This window comes from Saccopteryx leptura, chromosome 1 (genome assembly GCF_036850995.1).
Source record: "Saccopteryx leptura isolate mSacLep1 chromosome 1, mSacLep1_pri_phased_curated, whole genome shotgun sequence".
Lineage (NCBI taxonomy): Eukaryota > Metazoa > Chordata > Mammalia > Chiroptera > Emballonuridae > Saccopteryx > Saccopteryx leptura.
Window position 1 is genome coordinate 139467477 of NC_089503.1, and position 23185 is coordinate 139490661.

Here is a 23185-nt window from a genome sequence, read left to right on the forward strand (position 1 = left end):
CTTTGACACATTATTTTGAATTGAAAGGAGGTTAACATGCCTATAACACTGCTCTAAGTTTAAGGAAATTTCAGTAAGAACTTTTTAAAAAAATCGCTTTCCTAAGCAGCACATTTTCATTACTAGCTAAGGTTTATGAGGGCACGGACTGTGACACTATGCTCCTAGAGTTCCTGTACCACGCAGGTGCTCAGAATGTTTGCTTGCGTAATGAAATGGACAGTGACAGCAGGTCAACTTTGGATGCAGCTCTGCGATGCGAAGACCATCAGGGCTGACCTGGCCTATCAGGGTGCCCAGGCAATGCACTGTGCACGCTGGCTCTTTGCTGACCTCTCCCGGCCTGACAGTCTCCAGGCTTCAGCTACAGGCCTTCCTGACACATTCTACACACTCGACCTGAGCAGAGGCATGGCTTGCATGGCCCTAGTTCTTGTTATATGTGTGGATGACATCAAATTGTTGTCTTTGACTCTGGCTTCTTTCCTAAGCTACTGATTCTATCTCTTACTCTATCTGATACCATTCCTCTCTGACCACACCTCAACAAGGGCCGCACACTGAAGTCATCATCATTCCCCTTAAAACTTACTCCTTCTCTGAGGTTGCCTATTTTTGTAAATATCCCTGCTCAATTACCTAACAGGGAAACTCAGGTGGACCTCATTTCATCTCTTACCCCTTACATGAATCAATCACAAATTCCTAGCAATTCTACGACCAAAAATATACCTCCAGTCTATCAGCTTCTTTCCTTCCTTACTGAGGCCCTACCTGAGGCATCATCATAACATACCAGAATTACCATATTTCCCCATGTATATGACGCACCCTTTCCCAGAAAATTTGGGGGTCTAAAAACTGGGTGTGTCGTATACAGTGGTGTGGCATTTCAAATGCCATAGATGGAACTGAGACGGAGGCAATAAATGAAGACAATGATTCATCATCAGATGAGGACAAGCTAATGGATGGGAGTTTTGACAATGATGCAGTTGTATGAATTTTATGATGAATAAAATTTGAGTTCAATAACATTATGTAATACATTTTTTTCCGAATTTCAGGCCCCAAAATTTGGTACGTCTTATACACAGGGAAATATGGTGCTTCTAACTGGCAACTTTGCCTGCAAATTAGCTCCCCTCCAATCTACTTTGCTGTCAGATTGATCTTTTCAAACTGTGAATCTGTTTAAAAAATCCTTAAATTGCTTCCTATCATTCTTAGGAAAATATTCAAACTCTGTCATGGTTTATAAGGTCTTTTAAGAGCTGCAACCTGCCTTGTAAAATATACTATAACAGTAAAATGTATAAAGCACCCAGTCTAGACGAGCCAGACTGACCTCTCACTTACTAGCTGTCTCTTAATAGGTTAAGTTACTTGATTTCTCTGTCTCTCAGTGTCCTCATATGTCAAGTGGAAATACTAATAGCTATCTCACAGTGTGGTTGTCAATCTTAAATGAGATAAAATAGGTGTGAAACAGTGTCTTACGTATTTGACACACAGTAAACGCTTTAGCTACTGTTATCTAATTTCCACTTTTCTTCCACTTATATTCCGAGTTCCATCCATAGGAACACCTTCAATTTCCTCCTCTCATACTTTCCCTTTTCCACTTTATATACCCAGTCCCTCTGGCTACAACTCTTCCTCCCACCACTCCACCCCTCCTGCAACTCTTCGGGTCTCATCCTAAATGCCACATCCTCCGGAAAGTCCTTCCAGCCCCCGCCTGTCTCCTGTTAGGGGCCCTTACAATGTGCTCCAGAAGGTTTTATGTTTTCCCTGCTATACACTGGTCTGAGTTTCTGGTACTTTTTCACTCTTCTCTGCTAAACTTTTAAGTTCTGTTTGAAAAGCAATTACCTTTCTCACCATTGTATTCCCAATGCCTGGCAGAGTGCCTAACATAGTAAGCACTTTAAAAAATTGTTGTGTATGAATGAATGAAGGTATCTTTCCTCTCTCACAACACCTGCTACCTCGTGCTCCTCCCCAAACTAGAGCTGGTAGAAAAGCACATCCTTCCCATAACTACAATCTGTAAAATACGGTTTAGAAAAAGTTGCCACAGAACAAACGTGGTCACATAATACTGGGAAGGGCAGGCTAAAACACAGAACTTCTGAACCATGGCACTTCTCAGGGTCTGTTCGATGCTCAATGCGTTGTGGCTCTCCAAGTTTCGTGTGGGGTTGGGGGTGGGGGGTATGAGGGGTGGGTTCATTTCCCCAAACATCTGCAAGCTGTGTCTGTAACAACATCGTGGCATAACAGGGTAAGAAGATGCCCCCTCCTACTAGAACTTCCAAGTAAGTTGGTAGTGTGCTCGGGAAATCTCTGAAGCAACAGCAGGGTTCACCGTTTTTAGGTCGGCACCCAGTGATTACAGACTCTGAGGGTTGTTAGTAACCACGACAAAAATCAACACTTTCTTTTACAAATGCAAAAACCAAGGCCTATCGGGGCAGAGCGACCGGTGCCCGGCCCAATAGCGACCACATTCCACAGGAAGCGAGGGAAGCAGAATTCCAGACCCCCAAGCCGTCCCTACGACGTCCACGACAGACAATGCCTCTGACGGGGTGGGCACGCCAAGTGTTCCCACCGCAAATTTTATTTTCAAGCCACATCAAAGTAGGGTCAGGTCTTCTCCGCCACCCGCCAGCGAGGCATCGCGAATGCCGCCGGCCCCGACACCTTCCCTGGGACCCACTCAATACTGCTGGGGCCGGGCAGACAGTTTCTTTTTTCCCTTTCTTTCCATCAGAGTTTGTTTTGGGAGTGTAAACTTTTCCACGTAAACCAAACGACCCTGTTCATCGTAACGCCTGCGCATGCATCCCCGTGGGCGCCGCTCCCTGCCCCGGCGCACCCCGCCTGCCCCACCCGCTTCCTGCCTCGCTCAAACCCAGCGGCCCCGCTCTTTGGTCTTCACCTGGGACTGCCATGGCGCTGGCAAAAGGGCTCGCAGGACCCCTAGGCTTTGAAGCGCACACTCGTTTGCGCACCAGCTGCAAGGACAACGCACGGCGACGGTGGCCTCTTCCTGCCACCCGCGCCGCGAAACCACGGAGACTGTCCGTCCGGGAGGGCCCTTAGACGCTAGCGATAGCGGAACCAACTATCCGCTGCTGTAGTTTCCGGGGGAGGCGTATTGCAACACACACATGGTCCGAACCATTACTGCCAGTTTCGGGGGATAAGTGTGACTTGCGCACGCATGCAGAGAAGTAAACCACACCAGATCTAAGGAATAGTTCTTTTTAAAGTTGTAATACAAATTAAATTTATCTGTATAAGAGTTTAATAATGTTTCTCGTTTCCTGGAGGGCGTTGGGATCCCCCTTCTCAGGATTAGCGGTGCTCGAGTCCGGTAGCAACATGGCGGCGTCCGTGACGGGCTAGTTTTGCGAAAAGATAGTGTTTTGGTGTCGTTTACTATCGAGATATTGACAGACTGGAGATTTCCGAGACCGCCCGCCTTAAAGAGGCGTAATAGGTGGATAACTGTAGTGATCGGCCGTCTGCTTTTATCCCCGATAAGGAACGGAGTCCTGAGCACTGACCGGCATGAGTAACATCTACATTCAGGAGCCTCCCACGAACGGGAAGGTGAGATCCACATCTAGGACACCTGGGTTCACCAAAGAGATACCTCACCGATTAAGGGAGTTCTGGGATTTAGGGTTGGAAGAAATCGCAAGCAGTCGTGTCCTTTCTTCTGCCTCTGACCAGTATTGCATCGAAAACCATCAATTGACCCTTCCCAGCATATGTATGCTTTGAAAGAAGTCCTCAAATGGAGATTTCTTCATCTACCAGCCACGTAGCCCTAGTTTTTGCTTCAACCTAACTCACGCAGGCCTTTTCTAGGGTTTTAGGTAAAAGCCTAAGTACGTTTCAAAATTTGTCTTTTCTTTTGCTTAACTTGCAGTTCGCTCTTTCTCAATTCATTGGATAACTATTGACCGCCTGCTAGGTATCTGGTCTTCTATTAGGTGCTGGGGATGCAAAGACGATGGATAAGGTCTAGTTGTTGCCCGACGAGCTTATGATTTAGTCTGTAGGCAGACAGGTGAAGAGAACCCTAATGTGTCTGGTGGCGTGCGTATGGAGAGATGAGCATAGTGCTTATGGTGCTACTGAGAAGTGAGCCACCTGGAAAAGTAAGGGAAAGTTTCATAGAGGAGGTATCTTTTGAGCTGGACTTAAACCTGAGATGATTGTCAGTCAGAGAAAGTGGGGCATGGGAAATGTTCCCACGTTGGAATTGGAGAATAATTTACTGATTGATTTGATAGTTTAGGTAGCCAATTCTCTTTCAAGGTGTATGCACCTCGCAGTATGCATACAAGCAGTATAAAGCAGAGGAATCAGTAATGGAATAAATATCACCTGAATTGATCAGAGATGTAGTCTATATCTCATACAAAACATGATGAACCAGCATAGTGTAGAAAAAAGTGGAACTGAATGTAGTTCAATTAGGGTATACTAAATTTACATCAGATATAATTCTGTTGCATGACTATATCATAAGTTACTTATGCAATCTTTTGTTGATTGACATTTGGTAATATAATGAGGATGATTTGAAAAGAGTAATAGAAATGTTGTAATTGAGAGTCCCAGCTAAAGTTTCAGTAAGTATTTTGGGCAAAGCAATTCTTTTAATTCTTTGTTGTTTGAACTTTTCTCCACTTCTCACCCCTATACTACATCATTGTGAACACCTCTTTGTATTTCCAAATGTTTTTTGAGGTTGATATCACCCTTAGTTAATAAATACTGGTGGAGAGGCCCTTCCTCTCTACTCTCTATAAAATAGCAAACCTCATTTATTTCCTGCATCCCAGCATCTCTGGGCCCCTTAACCTCTTTAGTTTTTGTATACAGTAATTATTATTTATTGTTTCATAACCAACCCTTCTCACCCCATGGAATGCAAGCACTCTGAGGCAGAGACAAGTATCCAGAATGGTGCCTGACACATGGTAGGAGAAGTTCAAATATATATTGAATGAAGGGGTGAATTAATAGTATACTATTAATTACTTCTCACTAATTCTGAGAAGTATTAAGCATCGGTGAGTCTGAAGTTACTCTGCTGCTGGTCATGGGCAGACTTAGTTGCTTCACTCTGCAAAGGATTTTACATGGTCGGAAAGCTGAAACCTTTAACAAAGATACATGCCTGAACAGGATATCTTTCATTCAGCAAGTACTTATTGAGCATCTAGCATGTGTCAGGCTCTATACAAGGTTTTAGGAGTACAATGGAAAGAAAAACCAGCATTATCCCTATTTTAATGAGTCAGTTCAGTGAAATATACATTGGCCAAATAATCACGCAAATAAGTGTATGCAAACTGTGATGAGTACCGTCTTTCTTCTCAAGGGAGCTTTCATTGAAGGAGGTACTGTTGCCTGACAAAATAGTGATGCCCAATAGGAATGTATGGCTAAAGGAGGGAGGGAGTCATGCTCCTTCTTTTTTCTTTTAATTCAGTAGCTTATTAGTGAAGATTAAGAAAACCTGGTAAGCAAGATGGCCCAACCACATATGCATTATTTTACGAAGTATACATGGCCTGTGTAAAAAAAAAAAAGAAAAAAGATTGTATGAAAATAATAATGACAACAATAATAGCTATCATTTTTTGAGCATTTACTATTTATCAGGTGCTGTTCTAAGCAGTCTATGTATAATAACTCATTTTGTCATCACCACAAGCCTATGAGGTTATTCTTATTCCTGGTTTTAGACAAGGAAATTGAGCCACAGAAATGTTAGACATTATGTCCAAGGTAATGAAGCTACCTTACCCTTTGTAGGTGGAAGGGTCACTATTAGAATTTGGGCAACCTGACTCTAGAGCCTGTAAAGGGGTTTGGGATGCTGTGTATCAGTTTGTTTTTTAGAGCAGTGGTTTCTAAACCAGTGAGTGCACATTTCAGGGGTATGCAAGACCACCCATAAGGTACAGGGAGAAAACCTACATACTTATGTTTGTATTTTTTTTTATTTATTTGTGTAAATGCAGTCAGTATTTTATACATAAAAAGAAACATACGAATTCAGTTACTTGTTCAGTCACTTTTTTCATATCATGATATACTTCTTCTTAATGCCTTGCTAAACGGATTTACACTCCATGGCATCCAGATGAACTAAACCAGCAGTCACAAGTTTCAGACTGAACACAATAAGCAAACAGTAAGAAAATGGTAGAGCTGATGCCTCAGCATGGGAAGTTGTTCAAATTAGAAATAATTGTAAAAATCACTTGAAGTATTGGTTTTTATTTATTAGTATGAATGGTGAACTTTATCTTAAATGTACATTGTGCCTTGACATATTTATCAGTAAGAATATAAAGCCATTGTGATTTTTAAGACATTTAAAAATTAAGTGTTTAGAAATGGAAGATGGGCAATTTGAAAGCACCATTATGCTAGGTGAAAGAAGCCAGACAGAAAAGACCACACATTGTATGATTTCTTTTTTTTTTTTTCTTTTTTTAGTTGGGGGGAGAGAGACCGAGAGACAGAGACACAGAGAGAGAAACAGACAGGAAGGGAGAGAGATGAGAAGCATCAACTCGTAGTTGTGGCACTTTAGTTGTTCATTGATTGATTTCTCATATGTGCCTTGACAGGGGAGTGCGGGGTGGGGGAGGGGCTCCAGCTGAGCCAGTGACCCCTTGCTCAAGCCAGCGACCATGTTGTCATGTTTATGATCCCACACTCAAGTTGGCTACCCCATGCTCAAGCTGTTGAGCCCATGCTTAAGCTGGTGACGTTGGGGTTCGAACCTGGTTCCTCAGCATCCCAGATCAATGCTTTATCCATTTTGCCACCACAGGTCAGGCCAGATCAGTTCTGACCAGGATAACCTGGGGATTTCTTTTACGACCTATGGTAGTGCCCTAGAGCTTTATAGACTATTCTTTCCTGTTCAGTAAGGAGTTTACGGAGAACTCCGTGGAGGCAGTGGGGTGGTGTAGAAAAAGCATGAGTTATGCAGCCAGATAGCCCTTGACCTAAGTTATTCACTGTGAGACCTTGGATAAAGTTACTTTCTCCGAGTCTCTGTTTCTTCATAAGTAAAATGGGAATAATGGTGTCTACCCGTTTGTGAAGATTAAGTGAAATAATATTTGTAAAGTGCTTGGCAGAGAAACTGACACATTCAGGGCACTGAACAATTGTTCCCCCTTTCTTTGTAGAGGGAGTGTAATGGATTGGAAAAATAATGCATATTTGCATTTCTAGTTCTTTTATATTTCTATAAGCGTTCAGGAAGTTATTTTAAAGATTTTATTTATTCATTTTAGAGAGGAGAAAAAGAGAGAGAGAGGAGGGGGAAGAAGCCGGAAGCATCAACTACCATATGTGCCTTGACCAGGCAAGGCCAGGGTTTCAAACCGGCAACCTCAGCATTCCAGGTTGATGCTTTATCCACTGCAGGTCTGGCTTAGGAAGTTATTTTAAAAGCTACCATACTATAGATAGTTCCACCTCCTCCATTCCCATGGTCATTGAAAAATAGTTATAAAAGAATTATATGGAGCTAGTAAAAACTCGAAAACGTGCAATAAATTCACCAGTGCTATCTAAATTATAACAAAATAGCCTGACCAGGTGGTGGTGCAGTGAATAGATCGTTGGCTTGCGACGCCGTGGAACCAGGTTCGAACCCCAAGGTTGCTGGCCTGAGCACAAGGCTTACCAGCTTGAGCATGGAATCATAGACATGACCCGTGGTTTCTGGCTTGAAACCCAAGGTTGCTGGCTTGAGCAAGGAATCATTGGCTCAGCAGGAGCCCTCTAGTTAAGGCACATATGAGAAAGCAATGAACAACTAAGGTGCTGCAACTGTGAGCTGATGCTTCTCATCTCTCTCCCTTCCTGTCTCTCTGTTCCTGTCTGTCCTTCTCTCTCTCTCTCTCAAAAAAAAGGGGGGCAACAACAACAAAAATAAAAACAATAAATCTAGACTTCTAAAACAGAAATTGAAAGACAATTGAGCAAAATACACTGGATGAGGAGGGAGCAGAGAGAAATGCTATTCTGCTTTGCTATTAACAAGCTCTCAAACTCTGGACAATTTACAACTTTTTGGGGGGCATCTGTGTAATGGATCAGGGGGCTTAACTGATTTTAAACTTCTTTCCAGTTTCAAAAAATTTGAGGAAATGAGGTTAAGGAGATTTGGAAAAGAAAAAATGTGACATCTCAATCAGTCTCATGTTTTTAAATATATAGTCACACTGCATACTGACAATATTTTCAAGAATATTCTAAATTATGATGATGGTCACAAATCATTTACCCTTAATCACTAGTTCACACTGATCTCCATTGGTACACACTCTCTCCACTGGGAGAGAAAAAGGGATGTTAGAGAAGTTGAGCTCCCGCTCTACCACACTGTTCAAATTTAGAATCTAACATTCTTTTTGGTTATTTGTGGTTATTAATGAGATGGTTATAAGCAGTTTCTTCCTGTGGGCTGAGTAGGGGTTCTCCTTATTGTAAGATGGCTGGCGGCACCAAGGAATAACTGCCTTTCTGAGCTGGTAGAAAGGAGGCCATCCAAGGATTCACTTATGATAGATGGGGATTTTCAGGCACACCATTTAAATAATTTGCAACTCAGAATTAGATTAAGACTATTTCTTCATAAATTAGGAATGACATGATCTTGAATGAGAAAGTAGAATGTTTATATGTGAAAGGGCAATTATAAAATTGTCTTATAGTATCACAATTCCATGGGTGTATTGTTTTTTAATTTCTTAATTTGCTACACCAGTTAGTTTTATTGGAAGAAATGCTGTGGGAAACTCTCTTGATTAAAATAAGTATAAATTATTGATTTTAGATGAATGTTTTTTTTCCTGTGATTAAACAAGTTGTATGCTATTTTTTTCTTAAGTCCTAAATTATTTCTGAAAATGGTATTTGAAAGCTATAAATGTACAATGACTTGTATGAATAGTTGGATATTTATTTTGAGTATAACAACAAAAGCCAGGCCAAGTTTCTAATTTTTATTTTAAAATTAAAAACTAATTAGTGAATGCTTTAGTTAGTGACAGGCCATTCAACTGATTATCAAGCAACATGATAATTTGATATAATGAGGTTATATTTTTACAGGTTTTATTGAAAACTACAGCTGGCGATATTGATATAGAGTTGTGGTCAAAAGAAGCTCCTAAAGCTTGCAGAAATTTCATTCAACTGTGTTTGGAAGGTAATCATAATTCTTGAGTTTTATTTTGTAGGAGAATTTTTTATTAATTTAAAAAACGAATTGCAGTGTTTTTGTTTGTTTTACTTGTTTTACAACATTGAACACTGGTGCTAAATAATGGTAATAAAAAATAGTAGTAATAAATGGTAGAAACTGATATGAGTGATATGGTGTTGAGCTATGTGTCAGGAAAAGGAGAGAGGAGATAAAAAAAATTTACCCCTGCCTAACCAGGCAGTGGCGCAGTATTTTCAGTGGACAGAGCGTCGGACTGGGACACAGAGCAACCAAGTTTGAAATCCTGAGGACTCTGGCTTGAGCGCAGGCTCACCAACTTGAGTGTGGGGACACTGGCTTGAGCCCAAGGTTGCTGGCTTAAGCAAGGAGTTGCCCGGTCTGCTGTAGCCCCCTGGTCATGGCACATATGAGAAAGAAATCAATGAACAACTAAGGAGCTGCAGCAAAGAATTGATGCTTCTCATCTCTCTCCCTTCCTGTCTGTCTGTCCCTATCTGTCCCTCTGTCTCTGTCATACACACACACACACAAAGAAAATTTGCCCCCAAATCTGTATATCTTTAACAGAGAAATTTATCTCACCAAACGATACTTTGATCCTTTTTGGTCTCCTTGGTTATTTTCCACTTCTTTCTTTCATCCTCTAGATTTGGGCGTTCCCTAAGATTGCCTCTACTTCTCTACTGACTTTACTCTTAGTTGTTACTTCATCCAGGTGAGCACTAAATTTGGAATTCCAGCCATTTCTTCTCTTTGTAGCTCTATTTCCATATTGAAATGCCTAGTGGACTCTCCTGTTTGAATCTTTCACTGTCAGTTCCAGCTAAAACCAGTGTAAAACCAAATTGACCAGTTTCTTCCCCAGACTGCCTTGACTTTCACCTACATGATTGTAATTGCTTTTTCTCTGGTCTTCCACCCATCTTTGATATCTTTACCCTTTTATTGATTCAGCTGGTAGTTGAGTCTTCAGGCAGCATGGCTTCCTGCTTTCCAACTTTGTTTTTATCGCACTAAATAACTCCCTGGTTTTATAGCTGATCATCTCAATCTCCTGAGCAATTCTTCCTCATTTCCACTTTCACACAGATCCTCAGATCTCCTGCATATCCTCAGTCTCCTCATATCCTTGGTTTCCTTTTGGAATACTTTTTCTTCCATTTTTTACTGCTTCAGTCTACCCACTTTTTAATGTCTGTTCAGAATTCCACATTCTCCACAAAGCCTTCCATTCGGTATTCAATGATGTCATCACTGTCTCTAGTGTTGTTTTAGATTTGAGTTGTAAAGTGACTATTATTTTTAACAAAATTCACAGAATTATACATTCATTTGAGTGTTTTCCCATTCAGAATATTTCCTTATAGACCTAAATATTTCATGCATTTTGATAACTTATTGGCATTTAGAATGCATTGCATATAGATTTGAATATCTCAGTCATGGCAAATCATTATCCTAAGTTATACTGGATTTTTAGAGACAGACGAGGTTAATCAAGGTATCAGAAAACAATATTTTGAGTCAAAAGCAAGGTGTGAAAGAGAATTCAAGATATCCAGTAGTAGGTTGTAGCAAGAGCTCTCTCAATAGATGATTAGACCAATAAATACCAGGGAAGATTTAAGAAATAAATATACCCAGACCAAAAAAAAACAAAAAAAAACCACGGCCAAAAAAGAGAAAAAAAAAAGAAGATGTCTGCAAAGACCATTATTTATAATTGCTATGGCAGGCCGGAAGGAAATTGAGTCAGACAGGTAGTTTGGTCAGAGAAGCCTCAAATAACTGTCAACAGAATTGAGAAACACAGTAGACACAGAAAAGTCAGACTAGTTTCTGGAAAGAAGTTTTGGATAATCAAAAGCTCAAATTTTACAGTAGAAGAGTGAAAGTACAAAAACATTAGGAAGAATGAATGTATATTATAATCCATGACCAGGTGAATGGAAGAAACAGAAAACATCTGGATATAATATGACAAGGAAGACAAAATAAGGTTCTTAAGTTAGGTGATGATGAAACTTAATTACAGCTATAAGAAGGTATTCCCCTATTTCTTTGAATGCAAGAAGGAAAGGAGAATAGAAAAAAATGGTAAGAAAAAGTACCAGAGCAATTCTCTTAATTGAAAAAATGAGAGGGAATTATCACTGCAAAGGGTAACAAGAAGCTCGAGCAGACCAATTTAAATAAAGATACTCCTAAGTGAATAAAGTCAAAGTTTTAAAAATATAATTTAGAGGCCCTGGCCGGTTGGCTCAGCGGTAGAGCGTCGGCCTGGCATGCGGGGCACCCGGGTTCGATTCCCGGCCAGGGCACACAGGAGAAGCGCCCATTTACTTCTCCACACACCCCTTCCTCTCTGTCTCTCTCTTCCCCTCCCGCAGCCAAGGCTCCATTGGAGCAAAGATGGCCCGGGCGCTGGGGATGGCTCCTTGGCCTCTGCCCCAGGCGCTAGAGTGGCTCTGGTCAGGGCAGAGCGTCGCCCCGGAGGTGCAGAGCATTGCCCCCTGGTGGGCAGAGCATCGCCCCTGGTGGGCGTGCCGGGTGAATTCCGGTCAGGCACATGCGGGAGTCTGTCTGACTGTCTCTCCCTGTTTCCAGCTTCAGAAAAATACAAAAAAAAAAAAAAAAAAAAAATTATATATATATATATATAATTTAGAGAACCTCATTTTAATTCTCTGACTTTATGATTTATTTATGGTTCATTTATTTAACAAGTCATAATATTTCTGGATATTGAAGCATTCATAGCAATATATATATATATTTTAAAAAGCACAGTGTCTGTAATTAAAGGTAAGTGAATGGAAAATGAGGAGGGGAGAGCACAACCTCAGCTATGGCTTTCAACTGAAATGGTATTCATGGTTAGAGGGAAGTTCTGAGTCTTTTATTTTCAACTTTATTGAGGTACAGTTTACAAAACTGTATATATTTAGGTTGTACAACATAATTTTTTAAAGGTGTACAATGTGATTATTTAACATACATTGTGAAATGTTTACCACAGTCAGGTTTAGTAACATATCCGTCACCTCACAGTTACCTTTTTATTTATTTCTTTTGTGATGAGAACCCTTGAATCTAGTCTTTTAGAAAATTTCAAGTATTCAGTAAAGTATTATCAACTCTATTCACCATCCTGTACATTGGGCCCCAGAACTTGTTATCATATAACTGAAAATTTGTACCTTTTGACCAACATCTCCCCGTTTCCACCCCCCCCCCCCCACCAGCCCCTGGCAACCACCATTGTACTCTCTGATTCGATGAGTCAACTGTTTTAGATACTATTATATATATAAGTGAGAGCATACAGTATTTGCCTTTCAGTGTCTGGAGGATTTTGTTTTAGTTTTTATGATGTACAGTTAAGATGTATATTTACACAGATGATCTTGGATTATGGGTCTTTGCAGGATGGGGATGGGGAAACTTGTTAGCTTTGAGAATTTTATTCGTTCCTCTGAAGCATGAAGAAGGAATAACATTTTAGGTCTGCAAAACAAAGTGGAGAACAAAAAGAGAAGCAGATAAGAAAACCAAGTTCTTTACTTTGTGTGATTCTTAATCTCTTTACTTCACGTCTGCCTCGGCCTTATCTCTCCAGTGACCCTGCTTCATCAGTTACCTTTTATCCCCTGTCTCTTTTAACAGTAATTTAAAAATTCTTTAGAAGTGGCAAACATAAGTGTATATTAAAATGTTAAAAGAAATATCTTTTTTTATTTTAAGTGAGAGGCAGGACTCAGAGACAGACTCCCACATGTGCCCTGACTAGTATCTACCTGGCAAACCCCCTAGCAGAGTAATGCTCTGCCCATCTGAGGCCACTGCTTTGTTGCTCAGCAACCCAGCTACTTTAGTGCCTGAGGAGAGGCCATGGAGCCATCTTCAACACCGGGGGCCAGGAGGGGTGTAGAAGCAGCAGATGGTCACTTCTCCTGTGTGCCCTGACTGGGAATCGAAAACTGAAATATCTTTACAAAACTAAAATAGTTGTTGGAAAAAAAAAGGCCAAAATAAATGGGGCATAACAGGTCACAAAAGGAATTTTAAATAAAGAGCTATTCATGATAACATCTATAAAATTAAACACAAAATGCAACGTTCCAGAAATATACAAATGCTGTCAAAATGTAAATATAAATTCCTGTATGTACTTAGGAAGAAATATAATTAGTCAAAATATATTATAATACCCATTTATTGTGCAGGCAGAAAAGAAAAGCTATGACTAATACCAGAACCAGAACAGCCAGTTTGGCACTTCATTTTGTATTTGAGATATATGTAAATTTCTTTTTTCAATAGTGGAGAATATTCTGAAGGATATTATAAACACATATAATGAAATAATAAAACTTCTTTAAAGTACTTATGGGAATGGTACATGCAATTTAAGAAGGAAGTTAGTTAGCATTATTGTAGGCAACAATATTATAGCTCATGGTAATCTATAAAAACAACAGTAAATGCATAATTCAACAGTGGTTAATAATAAATTGCAAGAATATAGAAAACTAAATGCTTAGTTCAACAGTGATTATTAATAAATTTTAAGGAAATAAAAATAGTGGATATGGAAATTTTATGGAAATTTGAAATTTTAGTGATGATAGTATACAAAATTATACTGTAGAGAAATTATAGGAAATTCCTACTCAATATGTATAGTATTATAATAATTTTATTTATCCAGCAAGAATATAATTAGGAAAATAAAAAAACAAAAGCTTAAAGTAAAAAGCCAGCATCACTGAAAGATGTTATAAGAAATAGGAGAAAAGGATAGGCAATTTTAAAATTTGAAAGCACAAGTAATAAAGACCTCTTTTATGTCCCCCTTCCCTCACATCTAATAGATCTCTGAGTCTTATCAATCCTGCTTCCTAAGTATTCTTGCATCTATTCATTTCAAGAATGTTTTGACTCTTATAACAACAGTAGTTCTCATTATTTCTGTGTATGTGTGTCTCTCTCCCTCCCTTTCATATTCCCTCCTTCCCTCTCTCTAGACTTGTCACTTCCCATCCATTCTCCACTCTGGAAGTTTGAGTTATCATTTGATAAAGCAAATATATAAATATATTTAGATTTGAATAGGAATTTATAGAATTTAAATAAAAATATTGAAGTTTGACATTACATTTGTGTTGAATTTGAAGATTTTATAGGTTGCTTTTACAGTATCTTATTTAATCTTCAGAACAACTCTGAGTTAATTTATATTATTTGTTTATAGTGAGAAAATTACATGTACAGCATGCTGACTAATTAATATTGTATTACATATTTGGAAGTTATTATGAGAGTAGATCTTAGAAGTTATCACGAAAAAAATTGTAACTGTGGTGACAGATGTTAATTAGACATTATCATTCATGATCATTTCACAGTATCAAATAAATATCCAATCATTATATTGTACATCTGAAAACAGTATAATGTTATATGTCAATTTCATCTCAATAAAAGAAAGAAAAAAATTGAATTTAAGATTGCACAGCTAATAAGAAGCAGAACTCAGAACTCCTGATTTCTACATACATTGTTAATTGAAATAAATGGTTACTTAGGGATACAGGAGAGATGCTTTTACACCTCTTGCTTGGTTTTTACAGTTTCTAGTTGTAATTAAAGAGAACTTGTCTGCACTGGGGAGCTCTTATGACTATAGTCCAACAGCTCCTCAGTCAGAAAAGGGATTGAAAATATTAGTTGGTCTTCTTTTCTACTTCTTCTAATCCATCCTATATACTGGATAAAGTTGTTAGAATATGGAATATGTTTTTTGAAATGTGGATTTTATATCCAGCTATGTCTTACAAATGTAAATAGTTATGAGGGTGCTTGCAAGCCACTGTATTATATTACTTTGTGAATTATGATAAACCATGGTCATGTTTGACCCAACACGTGTCACAAAATACTATGTATTATGTCAGTAATTGTATCCATACAATTACTACATAGTGACTGTACCATTTTACAACCCAGCTAGTGATATAGAAGGGTTCCAGTTTCTTTACCTCCTCACTAACATTTATGTTGCTTTTTTTGATTGATAGCCATTCTAATAGGTGTGAAGTATTTCATTGTAATTTTGATATACATTTCCCTAATGACTAAAGATGTTGAGAATCTTTTCTTATGCATATTGGCCTTTGTTGCTACTTATTTAATGTTAATTCTCTGATGGTTGGACACTAATTCTTGCCCTTCCACACCCACCAAATTCTGTGCTTATGCTTTCCCCACGTCGCTGCCATAAGTCTGCCATCCCTACTTCTTTCCCCTCTGTGATGTCTCCTGTGAGTTTAGTTCCAGGTAGTAACTATGAGGAGATCATGTATGATCCTCTTGTATGTTTGTGGCTTCCAAATAATATATTTATATGTAAAGATAAATAATCTCTTTCAATCATTGAGCAAATTTATTAAGAGTTTAGTTGGACTCAGTTATAATTGATTATTTACTTATTGAAAGTTTCTAGGGGGTGCATTGATGATGCTAGATCTGTAATTATTGAGTAATTTTGACATATTTGAGGTTTGTATATTGTTTGTGTAAATTAATTTTCTGTAAGGAAAGAGGAAAAATAGGAAATAAGGCATTTTTTTTCACTAGGGTTTCTTAATGTTGGCACTGTTGATATTTTGAGCCAGTAGTTCTTTGTTGTGACTATCCTGTGCTTTGTAGGATGTTTACTAGTATTCCTGGCCTTTAGCCACTAGATGCCAGTAGCATCTCCCACATGTGACAACCATATATTTGTAGATATTGACAAATATCCCTAGGGAACAAAAGTGTTATTTTTTTTCCTCATCCTTCTTCCTGGTTAAGAACCACTGATTTATAGCAAGAGTCTCTAATTTTTTTTTCTTTTTTTTCTTTTTTCTTTTTATTTTTCTGAAGTTGGAAATGGGGAGGCAGTCAGACAGACTCCCACATGCGCCTGACCGGGATCCACCCAGCATGCCCACCCGAAGGTGATGCTCTGCCCATCTGGGGTGTTGCTCTTTTGCAACCAGGACCATTCTAGCACCTGAGGCAGAGGCCATGGAGCCATCCTCAGCGCCCAGGCCAACTTTGCTCCAATGGAGTCTTGGCTGCAGGAGGGGAAGAGAGAGACAGAGAGGAAGGAGAGGGGGAAGGGTGGAGAAGCAGATGGGTGCTTCTCCTGTGTGCCCTGGCCAGGAATCGAACCCAGGACTCCCGCACGCCAGGTTGACGCTCTACCACTGAGCCAACCGGCCAGGGCCAAGACTCTCTAATTTTTATTTTGAAAACTGTAATTTAGAGTTTGAAAGAATCGTTGAAATAAGTAAAAACAAAACAAAACACAAAAACAACTACCACCATGGTTTCTGTAAAATTGTGCTATTAATAAGTCGAGAAGAAAAAGTTTTAGGTTAGGAGCCTACTTAAAATGTTTTGGGGAAAGAATCTTATGATTCTAACTCTTTTAACTCTGATAACTATAGATACTCTTTGTTTTAGACTTTGATAAGTTATTTTTATTTTTTTCAGCATATTATGACAAGACCATTTTTCATAGAGTTGTACCTGGTTTTATAGTGCAAGGGGGAGATCCTACTGGCACAGGAACTGGTGGAGAGTCTATCTATGGAGGCCCATTCAAGGTGAGACCCAACTTATTATTATTATTTACTTACAAGTCAACTTGGATTTCTTCATTGAAAATGATTATGCCCACAAGAAGAAAATTTATTTCACATTAGTGCACAAAATCAGGTGTCTATCACATATTTAGTATTACACAGGTATAAGTACAGCTCTTACCATATCAAGCATTCTTTCTAAGTTGTCTTATCACAAACTTTTATGCTAAATTGAAATCAGGTGGAAAAAAGGTGAAGAAAAAATAAAAGACTACATAACATATTTCCTTATATCTGCCTGTATCTAATCTCTGCAACTCTAAATGGAAAACATTTTTGGAACATTGCATCTGCCATTCCATTTTTTTAAAACAAAAATTTTCCGTTGGCTTGGGAGAGTGACAGACAGAGGGAATGTAAGGGAGAGAGAGAAGCATTAATTTATTGTTTCCCTTAATTGTTCCATCTAGTTGTATACTAATTGATTGCTTCTCTTACGTGCCCTGACTGGGGGTTGAATCCGTGCTTTTGGTGCTCCCGATAGATGATTTATCCACCAAGCCACCTCGCCAAGGCCTGCTAATAATACTGTATTAGCTTTGTATTAATCTGCTTGGACCTCTATAATAAAATACAACTAACTGGGTGGCTTAAACAACAGGAATTTATTTCCTACAATTCTTGAGGCTTAGAAGTCCAAGATTAAGATGTTGGCTTTCAGTTCCTGGTGAAATTCTCTGCCTGGTTTGCAGATGGCTGCCTTATTGCTGAGCTTTCACATGGTTGAGAGAGAGATCTCTGGTGCCTCTTCCTCTTCTATAAGGGTACCAGCCCTATTGGATTAGGGCTTCGTTCTTATGACCTCATCTAACCCTTATCATTTTCTTACAGGCCCTATCTCAAATATAGTCACATTGGGGTTTTAGAGCTTCAGAATATGAATTTTGAGGGAGCACAATTTAATCTGTAGTAGATTTAATTCTGAATTTTACTCAGTAGATAGACCTCTATAGCAGAAAATGCATGCCACAGCAGGACATCACAAGGGGAAAAGAATAAGGAAGCTACATAAAAATGTTAGGAAAAGGTGTGAATATTAATAAAGAATAGGTCAATAATTTGTTCATTGCCAACATAGATCTAAAAAGAAAAAAGAGTTAAATGTCATGCTTAAGACATTAACAGTGGGTTCAAGTAAAAGCTAAAAGTTGGATTATTTATTAATCTGATGGTACCAATATTATGTTCTTTGAATGAGTAAACCTTAACAGCTCTTAAAATATGGACTTTTTGAAGACTTTGTGTTTATACTAATGGTAAAGAGTGCCTGTCTGATTCTTGAGAAAATTATATACTTGAACTCTTTGCTTTTACTTTCAGATGATAATGTCTTTAGAAAATGTGGAATGGTTATAAAAGTGTCTCAGATGTTCATATTTTACCAAATTGAGATGTCTCATGATTTTAGAGCCTCCATCTAGTAGGACTCTTTCCTTTACTTATTACTGGGTGTAACAGAATAACTGTTTTTGGCCACTTAATTCTAAAATGAGATTTTTGCTCATCATATTCAGGTAATGAGTTATCTTGGTACATTTTTCATTTAGGTCATCTTAAATCAATGTACAGAGTTATAATTCTTTGAGTTTAGATCTCTTGAAAATTATTTTTAAGGAAAAATAAACTCCTTTCCCAAAAGTATTGATTACCTAACATGGCTATATTATAAATTAGTGTAGTATCAGGCCTGGATATAAATTCTATTAACAGAGAGACAAATGTATATGTTTTGTAGCCTGACCATAGCAAGAAAACCACCTTAGGATGGCTTGCTACTACCCTTTTAAAGTCTGGCCAATGGGACCACTGTTAAGTTCAGAGAAGATTCAGTTAGAACTCTAAAAACACAGTAATTCACAACATAGTCATAGTAGATTTCTTGAATTTAAGAAAAAACAAACAAGAAAAAAACAATTATTTTTTGACTTTTAGAATGGGGTATGGAGGGACAATAGTTGAAAACTGCAATGATTCAACGGTAGTTTTCTTGGACAAAAAAATAGAAGGTTCTAAAGGCTCAGATGATTTTGAGGGATAGGAAAAATGACTCATAGAAATCCATTCCCCTTTAAGTGCCCTTTCTCTGTGCAACTAGGTAGCTTTCCACAAAATAGGCTAAATTTGTAGCTGAGTATATTTAGAAGATACAGGCTATGGAAGTCAAGTTTAATAACATTGAAAAATAATGGATTTGATTGTATTTGTAAAACAGTTAAAGAAAACTTCAACATTTTTTATTAGAAGCTGTACGGAACCTTTCTTGTTAGCTGAATATTAAGGGCCTTATAACTGAGGTCATTCACTAAATCTTTTCTTTTTTATGCTTCAGGATGAATTCCACTCACGGTTGCGTTTTAATCGGAGAGGACTGGTTGCCATGGCAAACGCTGGTCCTCATGATAATGGCAGCCAGTTTTTCTTTACGCTAGGTCGAGCAGATGAACTTAACAATAAGCACACCATCTTTGGAAAGGTTTGTGTTATATTAGGCTTCTGTGATACATATATGACCAACTTATCTAAGAGCTGCCTTCATAAAGTATTCTGTAGGGTATTTATTTATTTTCAAAAAATGATGGAATGTATTTCTGTTATAGTGAAGTATGTGGGACCGCCTGATTTTTTGTGTGTGTGTGTTTCCAATACAGCATTAGCTATCACTTAAAATTTTATTTTTCTAAAAATCATACTAACCATATTAGCTACTATGTCACTCAGCTGATACTATGTTTATGTTTTTACAGACATCTCTAGGTAATACAATTTAGTAGTTTAAAGTTTATTTTGTTAATGATTGAATTCCCTTAAGTTTAAAGTGAAAGTTATATTAACATTAAAACTGATTACCTGAAATATTACTTTCAATAGTGCCTATGTAATTCTGCACACAATCAACATCATATCAAAGAATGTCATTTCCATAGAATTTTTAAGTTTTTCTTTTAGAAAAGTTTCTGAAGGTTTTCTTTTCTTATTCATCCTTCCCATAAACACTACCTCCTTATATGTTTTGTCTTAGTCCTGTTAGACATCATAAGTATATCAGCTCCCTCTGCTGGTTTGGTTAGAATGGTTTTCCATGTCCTAGGCAAACTGGGATGTTATGATGAAAGGGAAAAAACAAACTGAGCACAACTATAAAACTAAACTGATATTATTTTAAAACTTTTGAGAAATGTTGAATGAAAGGAGTCACACTAAATGAAAAGAGTCACACTAAAAACACGCAATACAATATTATTGCTTAATACTTAACACTGCAGATTAACAAATATATGTATTGGCACAATTGAGCCCTTCTGCCACAGGGTGTCTGATGTTCATAGATTTTACTTTCAATTATTTAAAAAAATAAAGTGTATAATAAAATGAGATTTAGGTTGCCATTCTGCACCATTATTTACAGTTTATGTCATATAACTTAGTGCGTTTCAATTGCTGGTCCGCAGACCAGTTCATGAAAGAGTTAACAACCCTGATGTTGATGTATGGTGATTATACACCCAATTATCCTAATCGAATTCTCTTATGCTCAGGGTGATTTCTGCCTTAGTGCTTCTTGAAATAATTCTCCTATTTTCACCGGTCCCCAAATGTAAAAGGGTTGAATACTACTCATATAACTTACATGTTAGAGATAAAGTATAGCATAATGATTGGAATTCTGAAAGGTCATCACTGTCAGCTCTATAACTTCTTTGAACTTCAATTTTCTTATCTGGAGAAGGAAGATAATGATAGTACCTACTTTTAAGATACGAGGTATAAGTGAGACAATATCTGCAAAGCACTTACCACATTATTATTTGTTTGTTCTATTTGCTTCTTCTACTATTCTAAACTCTATATTTGCTTATGATGTGGGAATGAAAAGTTGTCATTCAAGAAGAGGTTATTTGGCATTATATTTTAATTTTTAATAAAAGATAATATTAAATACATATTGGAAATTTCCCAAAAATATTATTGAGTAAACTTTATACATTTTCCTTTTAAGATGAATTTGCTTTATTTGCATTATTTAATACATATGCTCTTATATAACAGTATGAAATTCTCTCTTAATTATTTAAAGAATATTTTTTAAAGTTCTCCCTTATTCTAAGAATGAATATAATAATTTGCAATTGAAATTTCATTTTTATTTGATAGGTTACAGGGGACACAATATATAACATGCTGCGACTGGCAGAAGTAGACACTGATCATGAAGAAAGACCACTTAATCCACACAAAATAAAAAGTTGTGAGGTATGAGCATGACTAGTATAAGATAAAGCACTTAAATTGTTATTTAAGAGAAATTTATTATTAGTATTTTTAAACTATCAGTGAAAGGCTTTGTATTAAATTAAGTCACAACTCTGATTTTATCCCTGTAATTTAGACCCAATTTCTGACTAAAAAAAAATTTTTTTAATTCAAGGTTTTGAATCCTAAAATGAAATTTTAGCCAATAATCCAATGAATGAAAAGCTTAACTCAGAATGAAAAGTTAGAAGAGTTAGGTTTATTTAACCCAATAAAGTGACTTCCTGCATAACTTAAGAGTAATTCTTCATTGAGGAAGCCATGGAAGGTGTTCTTTAAGAGCATTTAATTTGAAGTCAAAATACCTAATTTTGTGTCTCTTACTATATATTAACTTTTTTTGAATATTTTTTTGTTTTGTTAATAAGGATATAATACCTTTTACTTAATAGCATGTAGGATTTTTGGGAGAATCCAATAAGGCCATGGAAGTGGAAGCACTACATGTTTCACTATTCTTATAATGGTTATATAAGGAAAAAATACAGACACTAACGGTAATACAATTAAATATTGATTTTAATTTTTTATGAAATTTAAAAAATGAAATAATGTTTTCACATTTCTTTTCATAGGTTTTGTTTAATCCTTTTGATGACATCATTCCAAGAGAAATAAAAAAGACAAAAAAAGAGAAACCAGAGGAAAAAGTAAAATTGAAACCCAAAGGCACAAAGTAAGGTTTTTCTTCAGTTTGCAAAGCAACACGGATTCATTTAGTCCACTTAATTTCCCTTTGTAAAAATTGTTTAGTAGTGAGGGGGAATCCAGTTTGGACCAGGGAGATTGAATTATAAGTGTGTGTTTTTCTTCTACATGGATGTTTCTTGTATTCAGATGCAGTATATAACTTAAACTTAAGCTAAAGAAGTATTGTCTCGGATGTCCACATAAAATCTGTGTTAATATAAATGGAATTACTACAGTAATTATTTATATGAATGGAGAATCTTTTTTTGTTTTTTACTTGTTTTTCAGTTAATATATGCTCAATATAAGGAACTTGAAAAGTAAAGTATGGAGGATAATTCTGCATGTTGACGTAACTTTTCACTCCTTTTTTGGTGCTATTAAAATAATCTTATTAAAAATATTTTTAAACATAAAGATGTTTTGTAGTCTGGATTATTTCCTTAGGATAGTTTTAAGAAAAACAGAAATTTCTTTTTTTAATAAGTTCCACTATTTTTTGAACAGTGGTCTTTACATTATTTGTTTGTTTTATTAAAATACATATCAGAGAGTTAGATTTTAATTGATTCTTTTATTGCATTATGGCATCCATAGCAGGGATTTTATTGTACTTAAAGTATTAGATTCAGACAGTTCTAAGTGTAATCCTGCCTAACCCAGTTAATAAGAAGCGAAGTTTATTAGTCTCTTTGGCCTTTAGTTTCCCCATCTTATAAAATAGAGATCATAATTAATACAATAGCTGGTTGTTATAAATATTAAATGAGAAAGGGGATTTGAAAATGCCCAGTAGTGTGGGTGTTCAATGCCTTATTTCTTTCTTTGATATCCTACAATATGAGGTTAAGTTGCTTTTATAAACTCTCAGATATGAAGTAGACATTTTAATAAGCAGATGATGTCTTATGGCAAAATAAATTCATATATAGCTATATATTTTATTTCCTTTTACTTTTTGATTGTTTTATAAGTTATCTTTGGGTGAAAGGTTGCTCTCACTATGTTCGGGTACAATATTTTTTCTCTACAACATAGCTTGACAACAAATGCAAAAGTTAGGTATTTTGCCTGACCTGTGGTAGCGCAGTGGATAAAGCGTCGACCTGGAAATGCTGAGGTTGCCGGTTTGAAACCCTGGGCTTGCCTGGTCAAGGCACATATGGGAGTTGATGCTTCCAGCTCCTCCCCTCGTCTC

At 37.2% G+C, this 23185-nt stretch overlaps 2 protein-coding genes across 4 annotated transcripts in view; one reads left to right on the forward strand and one right to left on the reverse strand.

Moving 5' to 3' along the window:
* SREK1IP1 (SREK1 interacting protein 1) overlaps nt 1-3129 on the reverse strand; it is a 471033-nt gene extending 467904 nt beyond the window's left edge. For both annotated transcript variants that reach the window (XR_010750232.1, XM_066375910.1), the window contains exon 1: nt 2948-3129. Coding sequence is in view for 1 of the 2 variants with exons in the window: in XM_066375910.1 (XP_066232007.1) it covers nt 2948-2960 (13 nt within the window). In the remaining variant the exon portion in view is untranslated. The remainder of the gene's footprint in view (nt 1-2947) is intronic.
* Nucleotides 3130-3376: 247 nt separating this feature from the next.
* The window catches only part of CWC27 (CWC27 spliceosome associated cyclophilin), a 199451-nt gene continuing 179642 nt past the window's right edge, over nt 3377-23185 (forward strand). For both annotated transcript variants that reach the window (XM_066360808.1, XM_066360809.1), the window contains exons 1-6: nt 3377-3624; nt 9178-9274; nt 16835-16947; nt 19316-19459; nt 21139-21237; nt 21873-21973. In XM_066360808.1, coding sequence (XP_066216905.1) covers nt 3583-3624; nt 9178-9274; nt 16835-16947; nt 19316-19459; nt 21139-21237; nt 21873-21973 — 596 coding nt within the window. In that variant the 5' untranslated portion in view covers nt 3377-3582. The remainder of the gene's footprint in view (nt 3625-9177; nt 9275-16834; nt 16948-19315; nt 19460-21138; nt 21238-21872; nt 21974-23185) is intronic.